The 15,577-nt window shown below is 37.3% G+C and overlaps 1 protein-coding gene across 1 annotated transcript in view; it reads right to left on the reverse strand.

Annotated features, from left to right (window-relative positions):
• Window positions 1-4,719: 4,719 nt before the first annotated feature.
• Window positions 4,720-15,577, reverse strand: part of CNGB3 (cyclic nucleotide gated channel subunit beta 3) — an 81,115-nt gene continuing 70,257 nt past the window's right edge. Inside the window, exons 15-18 of the mRNA XM_087961975.1 lie at window positions 13,946-14,064; window positions 10,903-11,049; window positions 7,961-8,132; window positions 4,720-6,754 (exon numbers count right to left, since the gene is read on the reverse strand). Of these exons, the coding sequence (XP_087818101.1) occupies window positions 6,440-6,754; window positions 7,961-8,132; window positions 10,903-11,049; window positions 13,946-14,064 (753 nt within the window). The 3' untranslated portion in view covers window positions 4,720-6,439. The remainder of the gene's footprint in view (window positions 6,755-7,960; window positions 8,133-10,902; window positions 11,050-13,945; window positions 14,065-15,577) is intronic.

Below are 15,577 nucleotides of genomic sequence, written 5' to 3' on the forward strand. Positions count from 1 at the left end.
TCTTTTAACTTTTTCTATTGTGCAGAAGAGGAGAAATGTTTTTGCCTGTATGTTTTTCAAAACTTAGCTTACATTCTCACATTTATTCTTTGACCAAAATAATTGTTCATCATATTAATATAAAATTTATAGGCTGCCCATCTTACCTCAAGTTACCAAACTGAGAATAGCTTCCCAGAAGACTTAGTAATAGAAGAATTAATACTGTGCTGGGAGAAATATATCATATAACAGAATAATATCATTTGAAGGGACCTTGGAGGTCTTCTAGTCTAACCCCCTGCTCAAGCAGGAGACCCTATCCCATTTCAGACAAACGATTTTCCAATCTCTTCACAATTGTTTAGTTCATATAGTAAGCTGAAGTCTAAAGTAAGCAGTTCACATCCCATCCCATCACTTTCAGAGTTGAGTAACACCTGTCTTTGTTTTAATTTCTTTAAATATTCTACAAGGAAGACATTTGGTGGAGGCAATTTCTCAATCAAGATTCATATTGGTATTTTATTGGGAAGTAAGAGCAACCATGTACGATTGCATTCTTTATTCTAGGCTCAATTCCATCATTGTTTATTCTACTAATAGCCCTGGAGCAATCACCTTTGAGTTTAAGACCTGCTGCAGACCTTTTAATCCTTAGAGGCACTATATAAAGAATGCAAAGTCTCAAGGCTATGGAAGTCTTCTGCAATCCTCTCCCTAATCTGATAACATTAGAACAAAAAAGGGTCATAAAACATCAGAATGGCTTTAGAATAGCTCAGTAAAGCGGGAGCTGACCTTTCTGCCAGCAGTGCATTATTAACCAAAATGGAATATTTCCCTGGAAGCTTATTATGAATGAAACAGCAGAACATGATGGATGGCCACAACAGAGGAAGTCAAGTAAAGAAATTATTATTATTTCTCATTCACAAGTCATTCCTCTTCCAGGATTATGCAGACATCCAAAGCAATTTTTCTGGCAAGTCGGAAAAATTTCAAGGAACTGAAGAGCTTCTTCTTCTGTTGCTTCATATATTGCATGGTTCAGTGACTGCCCAGTCGAATATTTTTTTAAAGTATTAGCCATTATACTTCATTTTATCCCTAACACTAGTAATTCCTGATGGGGGGGGAAATCAGATGTATATTTTTAATCTATTAAGATTGCAGAGATACTGCTTTAGAAGTCCTGGTATTTCTGTTATCTTGATAGTCCAGTAAAAATGGTAGGATTGCTCTCATTTCCCTAATTTTAATAATTTAAAAAAGCACCTTAATTTTTGTTAATTTTATGGATGGTCTTTCCTGTTGGTTTTCAATTTCATGTGAGGTAAGAAACAACCTTCAGAGGAATTATTTGGAAGCAAAGGTCAATTGTGTTACAGAACGTTTAACAGGTTTATGTTTAAAATGAAAGTCACCTACTATGCCTCCCCTATTGTTCCATTACCATTCTCCTGCTGTAAAGACTAGTAGAATCAATAAAACAGAATAGAATAGAATAATATAGTTGGAAGGGGCCTTGAAGGTCTTCTAGTCCAATCCTTTGCTTAGGCAGAAAACCCTATACCATTTCAGACAAATGGTTATCCAATCTCTTCTTAAAAACATCCAGTGTTGGAGCATTTACAATTTCTGGAGGCAAGTTGTTCCACTGATTAATTGTCCTAACTGTCAGGAAATTTCTCCTTAGTTCTAATTTGCTTCTCTCTTTGATTAGTTTCTACCCATTGCTGCTTGTCCTGCCCTCAGGTGCTTTGGAGAAAAGCTTGACTCTCTTTTCTTTTTTCAGCTTGATTCCCTCTTCTTTGTGGCAGTCCCTGAGATATTGGAACACTGCTAACATGTCACCCCAAGTCTTACTTTCTTTTGGGCCCCAAAATAAGCACTAGGGCTTATTTTCAGGGAAACATGATTTCACAGTGATCAGCCCGGCTGGGCACCCCACCCCCACACAAGAATCGGCAAGTGCGTGTGGACTGGCAGTATATGGCAGCAGCTGTAACTTGCCAATCCCTTGGTTGGTGCACTCTAGGGCTGCGCAAAGTGCAAGGCATGGAGCAGAAGATCGGCGATCCTGATGTGCCGCACAGGCTGCAGGCAAGCCGAGAGACGCGAAGACGAGCCTCCTGCAGCCCCCCCCACATTCCAGCCCCCTGATGCTCAGCTTTCATGCAGCCCGCACATCACGTCTGCATCACCTCCCCCTGCCTCTGCTTCTGCCTGCTGCTTGCATAGGTATTCACATGTACTGCAAGGACTGCAGCCGCTGCCAGACACCATTGGCCTCAAGTGCTTGTGTTTCCTATGCTGGAAAATGCCCATCCCCTTTCACTAGGGGTTATTTTGGGTTTAGGTCCTATTTTCAAGGAAACATGGTATGTATGTATGTTTAAATTCTGTAGTTTTAAAACTACCGGTATGTCCTGTACAAGTAGAGCAAATGTCTTTAGTGAATGCCAAAAGATGTTTCTTTTGAACTATGAGAAGTCATATATACAACTAGTCCTTGCTTAACAACCTGCAATTGTGGCTAGCAGTTCCCTTACTAAGTGATGTCATTAAGCAAGATATCATATAACCGTGATGGACTTAGAATTTCACTTCTACCATGGTGATTAAGTGAGACATCATTTGTGAATTTACTGCTAGCTTCTCCATTGCTTCTGAAGCAAAGATCAACAGATATCCACTGTTACAAGGTCCAAGTTAACAAAATAATTCTGAAAAGAAAGCATTTTATTTAATAATACACAGAACAATGTTAACCCAATTATCCAGCCCTTTTTAAAGTAAAATAAATTATAGTCATGGAAGCTAACAATTGTTTAAATGATAACACTATGTTTTATCACCTTCTAATGAATTTACACTTGAGGTACCATTAGAAAGAACCATTTTTCTTACCAGTTTCCAGATATCCTTTCCAAAGAACTTTTAGAGAGTCTGTTGACCAACACACATTGATCTTTATTGTTGCTACTTACAAATTACTGTCAATGTCCTCATGGAGTTAGACAAGCAAAAGTACACAATAATGTGGCAGTTTATAATCTAAAATAATCAAAGCCAAAATCCTTGAGTACAAATATCATTTTTCTGTTTCCAGGATAAGGAGGAGCAAAAATTTTATTGATCGTGCATGGCAAAATCTAACTCTTTTTATCATCATATATTTTCTGAATATTATATGGAGGTTTTATTATTTAAAATCAGCCAGAATGCTAAATTTTCATGTCCAAATAGGCTAATCTACAGTCTGCATCTATTAAACCATTTTGAACTGTTGACTGCACAAATCTTACATTGCATATTTTATTTATACTACTTGTGAAAAGCACAGAATCCTACCCGGATCCTTGGGAAATGCCTTGTCAATCCCATTTCTGGGCATTGTTTGGCATGCTCAAAAAAATAAAGGGAACACAAAAATAAGACATCCTAGATCTGAATGAATGAAATATTCTTATTAAATACTTTGTTCATTTCATAGTTGAATGTGCTGACAACAAAATCACACAAAAATTAGCAATGGAAATCAAATTTAGCAACCCATGGAGGTATGGATTTGGAGTTACACTCAAAATTAAAGTGGAAAAAAACACTACAGGCTGATCCAACTTTAATGTAATGTCCTTAAAACAAGTCAAAATGAGGCTCAGTAGCGTGTGTGGCCTCCACGTGCCTGTATGACCTCCCTACAACACCTGGGCATGCTCCTGATGAGGTGGCAGATGGTCTCCTGAGGGATCTCCTCCCACACCTGGACTAAAGCATCTCCCAACTCCTGGACAGTCTGTGGTGCAATGCGGCGTTAATGTATGGAGCGAGACATGCTGCCCCAGATGTACTCAGTTGGATTCAGGTCTGGGGAATGGGCGGGCCAGTCCATAGCATCAATGCCTTCGTCTTGCAGGAACTGCTGACACACTCCAGCCACATGAGGTCTAGCATTGTCTTGCATTAGGAGGAACCCAGGGCCAACCGCACCAGCACATGGTCTCACAAGGGGTCTGAGGATCTCATCTCGGTACCTAATGGCAGTCAGGCTACCTCTGGTGAGCACATGGGGGGCTGTGTGGCCCCCTAAAGAAATGCCACCCCACACCATTACTGACCCACTGCCAAACTGGTCATGCTGGAGGATGTTGCAGGCAGCAGAACATTCTTCACAGCGTCTCCAGACCCTGTCATGTCTGTCACATGTGCTCATGTGAATGCCAAATGTCCTGCACAGTATTGGGCTGTAAGCACAACCCCCACCTGTGGACGTCGGGCCCTCATACCACCCTCATGGAGTCTGTTTCTGGCCATTTGAGCATCCACATGCACATTTGTGGCCTGCTGGAGGTCATTTTGCAGGGCTCTGGCAGTGCTCCTCCTGTCCCTCCTTGCACAAAGGTGGAGGTAGCAGTCCTGATGCTGGGTTGTTGCCGTCCTAAGGCCTCCTCCACATCTCCTGATCTACTGGCCTGTCTCCTGGTAGCGCCTCCATGCTCTGGACACTAGGCTGACAGACACAGCAAACCTTCTTGCCACAGCTCGCATTGATGTGCCATCCTGGATGAGCTGCACTACCTGAGCCACTTGTGTGGGTTGTAGACTCCATCTCATGCTACCACTAGAGTGACAGCACCGCCAGCATTCAAAAGTGACCAAACCAGCAGCCAGAAAGCATAGGAACTGAGAAGTGGTCTGTGGTCACCACCTGCAGAACCACTCCTTTATTGGGGATGTCTTGCTAACTGCCTATGCTTTCCACCTGTTGTCTATTCCATTTGCTCAACAGCATGTGAAATTGATTGTCAATCAGTGTTGCTACCTAAGTGGACAGTTTGATTTCACAGAAGTGTGATTGACTTGGAGTTACACTGTGTTGTTTAAGTGTTCCCTTTATTTTTTTTGAGCAGTATATTTCATGTTATATTTGCCACACTGCAAGCCAGCACACTGCATCATTTTCAAACCTGTGGCAATCATAAGAAGATCCAGCCAAATAATCTTTAGAAGTCTCTCCTTTTCCAAGGTTTCTAATTGCATGGATTCACTAATGGTATGTGTTCTCCTTGGAGTTCTAAAAATGTTATTTTTTGTTTAGTATTCTATGTAAGTAAGAGATTTGTAGAAACACAAGTACAATTTTAAGTGAGATTAACAGTAAACTGTGACCTCTAAGCCCAGTGTTCCTGTATTTTTGTACTTACAGCTACTGCTTCTGTAAATCTTGGGAAATATAGATATTTTCAAATACTAAATTAAAATTAGATACAATAAGACACATATTGACATAAATATTATTAGATTGGAACCCTCTATGTCAGTGGTTCTCAATTTTTTCTTTGCCACAGATCCCCTTTAAATACATTTTGTGGCCACGGACCATAGCCATGGACTACCAACATCTTTCAACTCAAGATTTAAAGCATTAGATTGCATCACGCCTTTGCAGACCCTGTGTGACAACACTGTGGCCTCCCCAGGGGTCCACAGATCACAGGTTAAGAACCACTGCTCTATGTTGTCATATGGAAATGTTTTTTAGTGTAATCAGTGGCATTTATTTCTGAATAAGTAATAGCGCACTCTTAAATGCAATCCATTACAACTTATTTTTAGTTGTCCCTTCTAGATAATATGTTTGCTTAACATGGCACAGTCTAGGCTTTCTGATCAGCTATGAAACTTTTCCCTCTCCTGATAAAATGGACCCTAGGAAAAAAATTATCTTAAGCTTGCTTCAAGGTCTCAAGTCTTCCAACGAGAATAACATTTCATGTCATTTGAATGCTTGATTTCAAGATCAATTTAACTACCAGATATAGTCTGAGATTTGGGAAAGAGGATTGACATTCCCAGCAGTAGCAGCAGCAGGATGAGTGAGACTTATGTGACTGTTACTGAGGCAAAGTGAAAAATGTGATGGGTAATTCTGGAAGCTCATCATTTACCTAAAAAGCTATACTTTTATTTTTTTAATCTGATTTTTTTTTAAAGAAAAAAGGGGGGTAGATTTGCAGCATACACTTGCAAAATGCAAAGGGCAGCATGCACTTAACTGGGTCATTGAAAAACTCAGCCTGTCACGGAAGTCCAAAATACATGATCATTTCTGCCTCAGGATTGAGTCTGAACAAACCTCAATAAGTATAAATTAGTATTGGGTTATATTTTAAGCCAGACAGACAGACAATCTGGACTAGAGAATGAGGTGAAAAGATAAATTGTTTGACCACTAATCAGCAGGACAATGATCAAATTTTGTACTTTCACATTATTTTTGAGGACTTATAGTTGATATTCTCCTTATAATTTACAATGAATGCAGTACCACTAACTCTCTTCTAGCCTTTTTACTTATGTTTGTGGAATATACAAAGAAATCTGAGATGGGCTACCCTTTTGAACCAGATAATCTGAGAGCTGCACATCCTGTATGTACAGTAATGTCCACTGGTTATTCTGCCTTTTTGTCTTTGACTTCAACAGTAAGGATATCTCCTTCCCCTGATACATTTGAAGGAGTCATGCTGATCACAAGAGACTGTTTACTGATGCCTGAGAGCACTGATGGTTGTGGTGGAGGTTTTGTAACTGCCTCTTCTTTAGGAGCAATTGATTCAGCTTTGGTTTCTTGGACTTTAGTCTTGGGCTCCTCAGTTGTTGTTTTTTCCTGTGGATTTGGCTTGATATTTTTTGTCTTATTTTTTTCTGCCTTTTCTTTTTCTTCATTCTCTTTCTTTGCCTGTTCTTCCTGGGCTTCTTTTTCTTTCTAAAAAAAAAAAAAGATTAAATATTGACTTATCTCTTTCTACCATCTTTCCATGTTTTTTGCTCTTTTTTACTGCTTAGTCCTCCTCCACATTTTCCCTCTAAACATAGACTAAATACATTAAATGAGAATGCTTAGTTGAGTCTAAGTGTAATCTCACAGCTTTGTCCATAGTGACCAGAGGAACACATTTTTCCAAGCACAGTTAGTAGACAACCCATTCTCACTTCAAAGTGGTTTTCTGGTCATAAGAGTACTGTAAATGATTGACTGATTGATGTAGCACCTGGAATCCTTCACAAGTTCTGCTAACTACTAAGACAAGAGGATGTTACATAAATAGCCTTAGAATTTCCCAGAAGTGAGTTTGATCATAAACATGCTTAATATATCATTTATTTACCAGAATAATTTAATATATCATTTATTACCAGAATAATTTTTAAATTACTTTTTAAAACCAGTCTTTTATATAACCATTTGTGCATTTCCCAATATCTCTAGATCTTATCAGAATACCTGATATATGTCTATTCAAACATTTTTCACTGGTATAACTAAAAGATTGCATGCCTTCTATAGCATCAGTAAATATAGTTTTTTTCTAAATATAGTTTTACACTTAAATCAACCTTTTTCAAAATCTTGTCTTGCAGACTACACAATAAGTTTTATATTCAAAGCAAGTTTCAAGTGTCGTGTATGAAAAATGCTCTTTAACCCATAAAGCAGGGGTGTCAAATTTATTTCATTGAGGGCCACATCAGGGTTATGTTTGACCTTGGGGGGCTGGGTGGACATGGCCAGCTCAATGCCACTTGTGTCGGTGGTGCCTATGGCGGCCCAAGCGCTCTGCCAGCGAAAATGGGCTCCCAAGCTCCGTTTGGGCTGCGATGGTCTCCTGCAACCCTCTGCCAGTGAAAACGGAGTTCGGGAGGGCAGACCTCCCGAGCTCTGTTTTTGCTGCCAGAGGCACTGTGGACCGGTCCTTTGCTGTTTTTAGGGTGGCCCCATGGGCCAGATCTAAGCACCTCGTGGGCCAAATCCAGCCCCTGGGTATTGAGTTTGATACCCCTGCCATAAAGATAGTTGTAAAATTAATTTCTGAAATCATTTTTACTAATTGCTAGTGTCCTGAATTTCAGGTATTTCTTTAATTTGGTCCATTTTCTGCCTTTCTTGTTTTACACCACAGAAGATACATACCAGGGCCTCGTTCTCTTTCTTCACCCTGTTAATTATGGCTAAAATACCTCCTTTCCCACCAGTTAATGCTTTGAGCATCTTAGGTGCTTCCGCTTTAGCCATAAGGAGAGCTAGGCCCTTTACAGATGGTGGTGGTGGTCCAGCAGGTTTTCCTGCCTTTTTGATAAGTGCTCTAAATTGTAGAAAAAGAAGAGGGTGGGGAAAAGCCATCAAATATAGCATCAAATGCTTCTTAATGATCATTCTAGTATCTGTTAAGTCTTCCAATCTTATTTTCCTAATTAGTCAATGAAATACAGCAACTTATGCTGTACACTTGGGCCTATCTTTGTTTCCATTATTTTTAACCTTTAAAATTTTATTATATCTCTCCCTTGTTTCTAAGTGAAGAGTACTGTATATGATTGTCTTGTCCTTTTTCCATTGTCAGTTGTTGTCATGACAGTTCAGACAGTTGCATAGTTACCTAGATGGTTTTGACTGGGTTGGCATTTGACATTTGCCTACCTATCAAGTCCTTCCTAAGGACCGGGGATAGACAGATGTTTTCTCTTTTATGGTGTCACAAGAATCTGATGTCAAGTTATTCCAGATTAAACTGCCTTTTGCAATTGATCAATGGAGATTTTGTCAATGCTAATCATATTCAAGTGTATTCCAGACATTTTGGAATTGTAGTCAAGGCACCTATTATGATTGATATTATTTTTATTTTCTTGTCCCATTGTCATTCTATTTCTGTTTGTGGGTCTTTATAGTTGGTTATCTTTTCCAGTTCTTTCTATTCTACTCTGCGGTTGCCAGGTACTGGTACACCTATTATCCAGACTTTTTTTGTCTTTATTATTGACAATTGTTAAGTCTGGGATGTTCTGTGGCAGGTGCTTCTTTGTTTGAATTCTAAAGTCCCAGAGCATTTTATCATCTTCATTTTATAATACTTTCTCTGTTTTGTGGTTCCACCCAGTTCTTAACTTATAGGCAAATAGCTTTTGTTGTAGAACTTCCAATGCACCATTGTTGTTAATATTGTTATTATTTAAATGAACAATTCTGCTTTGCCTGTGTATGAATAATTTCCATCTCAGTTGACAAAAAAAATACATATCCTGTGCCGAATTGTATTTATTTCCTTTAACTTCTAAGCACTTTCCACCTAATTTTCCATTGATTTTTTAGTTCATAAGAAAGAAAGAAATTCCTTGCAAGAATTTTAATGCACATCATGGATGTATGAATTATATAGCATCTAGTCTACTCTAGGGATAACAGAAAGAATTGATTTCTTGGTGGTCTTTAGCCCCTTTAAAAGTATTAATCTGAATAAAATTCCATGGACACTAAATGTATAATTGTTTCCTACTAAATCAGTACAGAAATAGCTCAGAGTAGATGGCTGGTAGAATAAGAAAATATTTTATAAATCATCTCAGAGTATTCTAGTACCCTTTGCCTTGTATATATTCATCATAGTGATGAATAGTCAACTTAATAATTTACTTTCAATCTTGTTTGACAAAAAAGACATATTCTGCACCCAATTGTATTTTGACATGGAACGTGTTGTTGCAGAGGCTTAATGAGACTGGAATTGCCAATCAGAAATAGTCTGCACTCCAGCAGTTTGAGACTGGCTTCATCCCTAGCTCCTGCCCACCCAGAAGTTCTAAAGAATGCAATACTGAAGTAGATAAATGGGTACCACTTCAGTGGGAAAAAACTAGCTGCATTTGTGTGTGTGGAGAGTGGAAGCCAGTGCTAGACCTGGCAGAATATGGAGCACCGCGATATGAGGAGAGGCAAGACCAGCAGGAGCCCAGAAGAGCCAGGAATCCAAGCACCACTAGTTAGCTGATGTAAAGCTGGTTCGATCACAACCCCCACGGTGCACCAAGGATTGGCATATAAATTCTGAACAGAATGAACTAGCATTCTAGGCTGTCCGGAGTGCATTATGTATCTAGCATGTGTGGATTTTTGCGACATTGTATGCCATATGCTAAATAAATAAATAAACCTAATAATTTTCTATTTTATACTTCATTAAAAGAGTATTTTGCATGGATTCATATGTGCATGATAGGTAAACAATTTGTGCATTATTACTGGAGCTTGGAAATAATCAATTTAATTTGACTTAAGTTTATATTTTTTAAAAATTCTATATCATCCAGAAAAATGCAGTTCTTAGGCAGTTTGAAACTGCAATAAATGAATAAAATTAGCATGTTTGAAACAGACTAGAACAGAGATGGTATTCAGCAGACCAGGTCTGAAGAACTGGTAGCAGAACTTTTGAGTAGTTCGGAGAACCAGCAAATGCCACCTCTGACTGGAGATTTTACAGTATCCTTCCTCTGCCAGACCCACCAAGCCATGCCCACAGAACTGGTAGTAAAAAAGTTTGAATCCCACCACTGGACTAGAAGTACTAAAGGAAACCTGAAATATCTACCAGTAGCAAGAAGTATAATCTCTCCTGTTCTAAGACTACATTTTGAAGTGATATGTATCAAAAGTGAGTTTCTTAATATTACTCAGAATACGTTGCTACTTTGCAATAAGAATGTCTAAGTAGCCCCATGTAGTATTTGCATAAAACAGTCATTTTAAAACCTCTTGTTTAGAATAATGTTTTTTTTAACTTGGCAATTTTAAGATATACGGACTTCAACTCTTAGAATTCCCCAGCCAGCATTTTGGTTGTGGAATTTTGTGAGTTAAAATCTATATATCTTTAAACTTATCAACTTTGAAGAACTGGGTTTAGACCTATAGCTTTTAGCATATTAATCTTGAATTGTCTCTCTTCCAGCACTAATCATGCCTCTTCTTTAAAATACTATGACTATAATACTAACATCCTGGTAAGATACAGTAATGTATCATAGGACTTAGCATAGCAATATTTTTTTCTACACATAGACATTAAAAACACATACTTTCCCTTCTTTCTCAAGTGCCTTTCAGATTCAGGGTAGTGCACCAGGATTTCATTCAGTGTCTTCTTGTCAAGAATAAAAAGATTGGCAAATCCATGAGCAATCACATTCGCAGTTCGCCGATTTCCTCCACTGGCTGCTAATAGGCTGAAAGGGCGAAAGAAACAGGCATGCCTCTGCTTCTAGTTAGCCATCCTACAAGCCACCTCTCCTACACTTTGAGTATATTGCTCAAAATAGACTTATTGAGAAAGTTGGGGAAACAGAATACTTTTTAACTTACAGTCAAACCTGAAAATTTGGATAAAAAGCTTAATAAAGTTTTAAACCAACTTGGAAGATGGTAACCAGATGCAAGTAACAGCAGGACAAGATTTATAATCTGATGGTTTGGGATGTAATTTTCTTCAGCAGATCTAAAAGATGAGCTGGACTTGAATATGCAAGCTGGCTAGAGGACTCTGAGAAAGGTTTGTATTTTAAAGACTCAAAGTTGATAGACTTGACCAGTTATGATAGACTTTGACCAGATAGACTTAACCAAAGTTGATACACTTAACTTTTTCAAGAAGATTGAGGAGCATTGGGGAATGCATTTATCATACCCAATCAGAAAACAAATGTTAAGCGATGTTACAGGATAATTTTTTGTACAACAAATTCAGTGGAGATATACACAACAGGACTTTGTGACTTTGGGGGATACAATCCAATATTTGATCCTGGATGGACCAGAAACAATGACTGCGGTGATTTATGGTAGACCAGGAGCCATTGTGGAACTTCTGTATGTGAAAACAATAAATAGACTGTTAATAGATGTTTTTAATAGATGTTTTTAAAGTTAATTTAGCTGTTGGTTATTAACTATGTTTCCATATAGTGGATAAATAGCAGGCTGGCTTGGGTAAATACTATTCTAGAAATTTATAAATTGTGTGTTTGCTTTGCAAGGAAGGAGGAATTATTATCTTTGAAGTATATTTATCAGTATTTCACTAGGGGGACAATTTATGTATATGTCTGTTTTAGTTTTTTATTTAGTTATAAATTTTACTTATTATTTTATGCACTCTTTTAATAGTCTTGTTTATTTTTGTTTTTGAGTTTGTAGTTTATTGTTTTGAGTAAAATAAAAATACTTTTTAAAAAATGCTATATCCTCAAATGGGATCTTCTCTGTTCCAATTCTGTCTGATGTTCTTCATGTGAACAATTCATCAGGGTTTAACCTGAGCTATTTCTAGCCTTGAATTTAGCGTTCAATGGTGGGAAGCAGAAGGCCAGCATTCTTTGGAGCAGACAATCTTTTTTGGAGGCTAGCTTTTTTGGAGGCTATCAGCAGCAACCAGTAGTTGGTAGGAAACCACTTTCTCTCTCTTTTGCTTGAATGAAATGAAATTAATACACATAAATTATCCATCATTCAAGCAAAGCATCGTATGAGACATGAATAGCAAGAGGGGAAAGGTAACTGCATTCAGAGAAGCCAAGAGTTACAAATGTCACCTTTCCTAAATCTGTGAGTTATTCATATAAATCAGGGCTATTCAAAATTCACTTTTGTTAGTAGAATATTAGAGTGAAAAAAAATCATTTTGAAAGTCTTAGATCAAGCTTGAATTATTTGTGATCACAAATCTAAATTAATCCTGATAGTTCTTTATTCTTGCATGTGAAACCACTTTTCATGAAAGGCAATTTACGTTTGGTTTACTGGGAAGGCATCACAATCTGGTTTCATTAAGATAAGACATTTGAAAGAAGGTAAAAGGGGTAAGATAATTGGAATTAAAGTATATCAATGTGAATAAGAACCTATTACTGGTCTCTAATTACCTTCTTGGTATATGGTTCCACTTCATATGCCACTTCCATTGTTGTTTATTTTATTGCAAAATAATATATAAATAGCCACTATCAGACAAAAGAGATAAATAATCTGATTTCTGAACCCCTCTTTTATTATGTCACTGGCCATTGATAAAGTTTTTTATGGATGTATTGGTTTTGTATGCCACCCATACAAAAGAGTCCATTAGAATTGGGTAGCTGTGCTAAGTTTAAATAAATAAAAATAAATAGAGAAGAAAAATCCTATTAGATTCCAGTTCCACTAGTGCAAAGAAGTCTGAGTCCATGCAAATGTATATATTCCTATTTAGAAGAAAAGGATACGCTTACTGAAGTTATGCACTGGTGAAATGTTACTTCAAATAAGACGCAGACCATTCTTTCATAGTCTTTTACAAATACTATAATTGTACAAGGACAATTTACACCCTGATCTGATTTCTATTGGTCTAGTAATATTAAAAACCTGTTCTGATTCATTCATAATGCTGAATATTATTAGAAAAAAACCCAGAGCTTCACCAGCTCATTAGCTGACTCAGGAGAAACATAAATGCCAAATGGCCCTAATATTTTTTTTTATTTGATTAGAATGAAATGAAATGTTCAGGGAAGTAAAAACATGTGCAAAGATTAAGTTAATTCACTTTCACAGAAATCAATACAGGGGCTCTTGCATAATGCTCCTTTATAATCTCCGTTCTTAAAGTTATGATAACTTTTCAAGTTAATAAGGATAGTGAGATAATTACAAGGAGATGAAATGTGCCATATTTCACAGAATTGGTGCATAGATTTTCAGGTTTCGTCTTCTGAACATATCAATTGCTTCTCAGTTCATTTCTGCAGTGTTCCGAGTAATATTTGGTTGGTTAGCTTGGCAACTGCTGGGACCCTCAGTTTCTCCAATAACTCTTCCGCATATGCTAATGAACAGACAGACCAAATTAGCCAGGGCAAAATGGAAAAAGATGGTGGAAGATGTTGCTTACATCTTTAAAGACAGGAGGAATTCACTCAAGAACTTTCTTGGTTACCATCAAGACAGTAGGGAGAAACTCTTGCTTGCACTGATCTGTGATGGCAGACACATTTCCTCCCTGGAAATGATATTCTTATAATAATTGGTTAAAATAGGAATTTGTTTAACTCTCTGAAAAAAAATCTCAAGATGAACAAAGAAGAATACCTGATTTCTCCAAATACAGCTCCTGCTTTTAAGGTGACCAGGACTTTAGTACCATCAGGACCTCCAAGTACTTGAACTTCACCTTGTTTAATGATATACATTTCTCTACCAATTTCTCCCTAGATGCACATGATGGGGCAAAAACATATTATGCATCATATCCAATTATGTTGGATGCTATCTGAAGAGAAATCAAAGTTAAAACATAAAATCCCATTTTTCAAATTGGTGAACTTTCCACAAACTGAATTCCCTCTCTCCACAGCTATGTTTTTCAAGCTTGGGAACTTTAAGATGAGAAGGATTCAACTTCCAGAATCATGTTGGCTGGGGAATTCTGGGAGTTGAAGTCCACATGTCCTAAAGTTCCCAAGGTTGGAAAAACAGTAATGACTACAGTAATGACTAATGAAACAACTTTCTTCTGTGTGGTAAGGCAATTCATCTTTTTCCAAAGATTATATAAGATGTATTCATTATATTTTTAGGTGAGAATTGAGACTGTTCTGAACTTTTAAATTGGATTATCTATGGAAAACTATAGGAATACAATATCATATTAAGTTTCTTGGATAGCTGAACAGTATTCAGTATCTTTGACCAATTTAGAACTGTGAACCTAGAAAACATTGTACGCAAAGGATCTAAACATTTTTTCTATAGGAAGCAGATAGATTTCTCTAATCCACGTTAAGCATGCTTTTGGTGGGTTGGTCTTTATTTTTTCTTCTGCTAGCCTATGTTATACATTTAATATTATAACTTGCTTTCCTGAAGATGCATGTATCTGAGATTTTTTTTTAAAAGGTAATTTAATTATAGTGGGGAATGAAGAATTGCTTACAAATGCGGTAATTACTAGGGATATTATATCTGGGTTGCAAAAACATGGTGGCTGTTAGAGATGTAGAATACTCAGTTTTTACTGGTATTTAATATGGACTTTTGCAGGTCAGTTAGGATAACCTAAACCAGGGATATCAAACTCGCAGCCCATGGGCTGGATGTATCATACTCTGTGTCAGTGTATAAAGAATTTATGAACAGGAATAGCCATGGCAATTAGCCAGCCAATGGGAACTGTTTTTTGACTGAGACACAGGATTTGCTGTGAGAACCATGTGAGCCATTTTTAGTCTTGGTTTGGCTTAACCATTTTGTGTTCACAGTTGTTTTTCTCTCTATACATTCATATTCTTTTTTTATTATCCTGTATGTTTCAAAAGCTTGAGTATTGTTGCAAAAGCATGAGTATTGTTTGCAAAAATGTTGCAAAAGCTTGAGTATTGTTTGCATGTATCATGTTTTTGTATTTTGTAGATAAAGAAGTTTTTTTCTATATTATGAATCCTACTCAATTCTTTGACTATGTGCTCGGTGATTCTCAAATACAAACTAACACTCTGGTCACACTCACCCCCAGTTTAGCAAAGAGGGAAAATGTTGTGATATGTCACGTGATGACAACGTGGCAATGTGAGTTTGACATCTCTGACCTAAACAAAATGAAGCTAATGCTTACATTGTAAAAAGAGATGTGAAGCCGAGTAGGAGATAAAATTTCATTCTTTTCAGCACTAACTTTTTCTGCTATATGGAAAAATTGATGGTTCAGAAGCTTAAGATATGTAC

Source organism: Notechis scutatus, chromosome 3 (genome assembly GCF_049901735.1).
Source record: "Notechis scutatus isolate UNSWTSFEM ecotype Mainland chromosome 3, rNotScu1.2, whole genome shotgun sequence".
NCBI classification, from domain to species: domain Eukaryota; kingdom Metazoa; phylum Chordata; class Lepidosauria; order Squamata; family Elapidae; genus Notechis; species Notechis scutatus.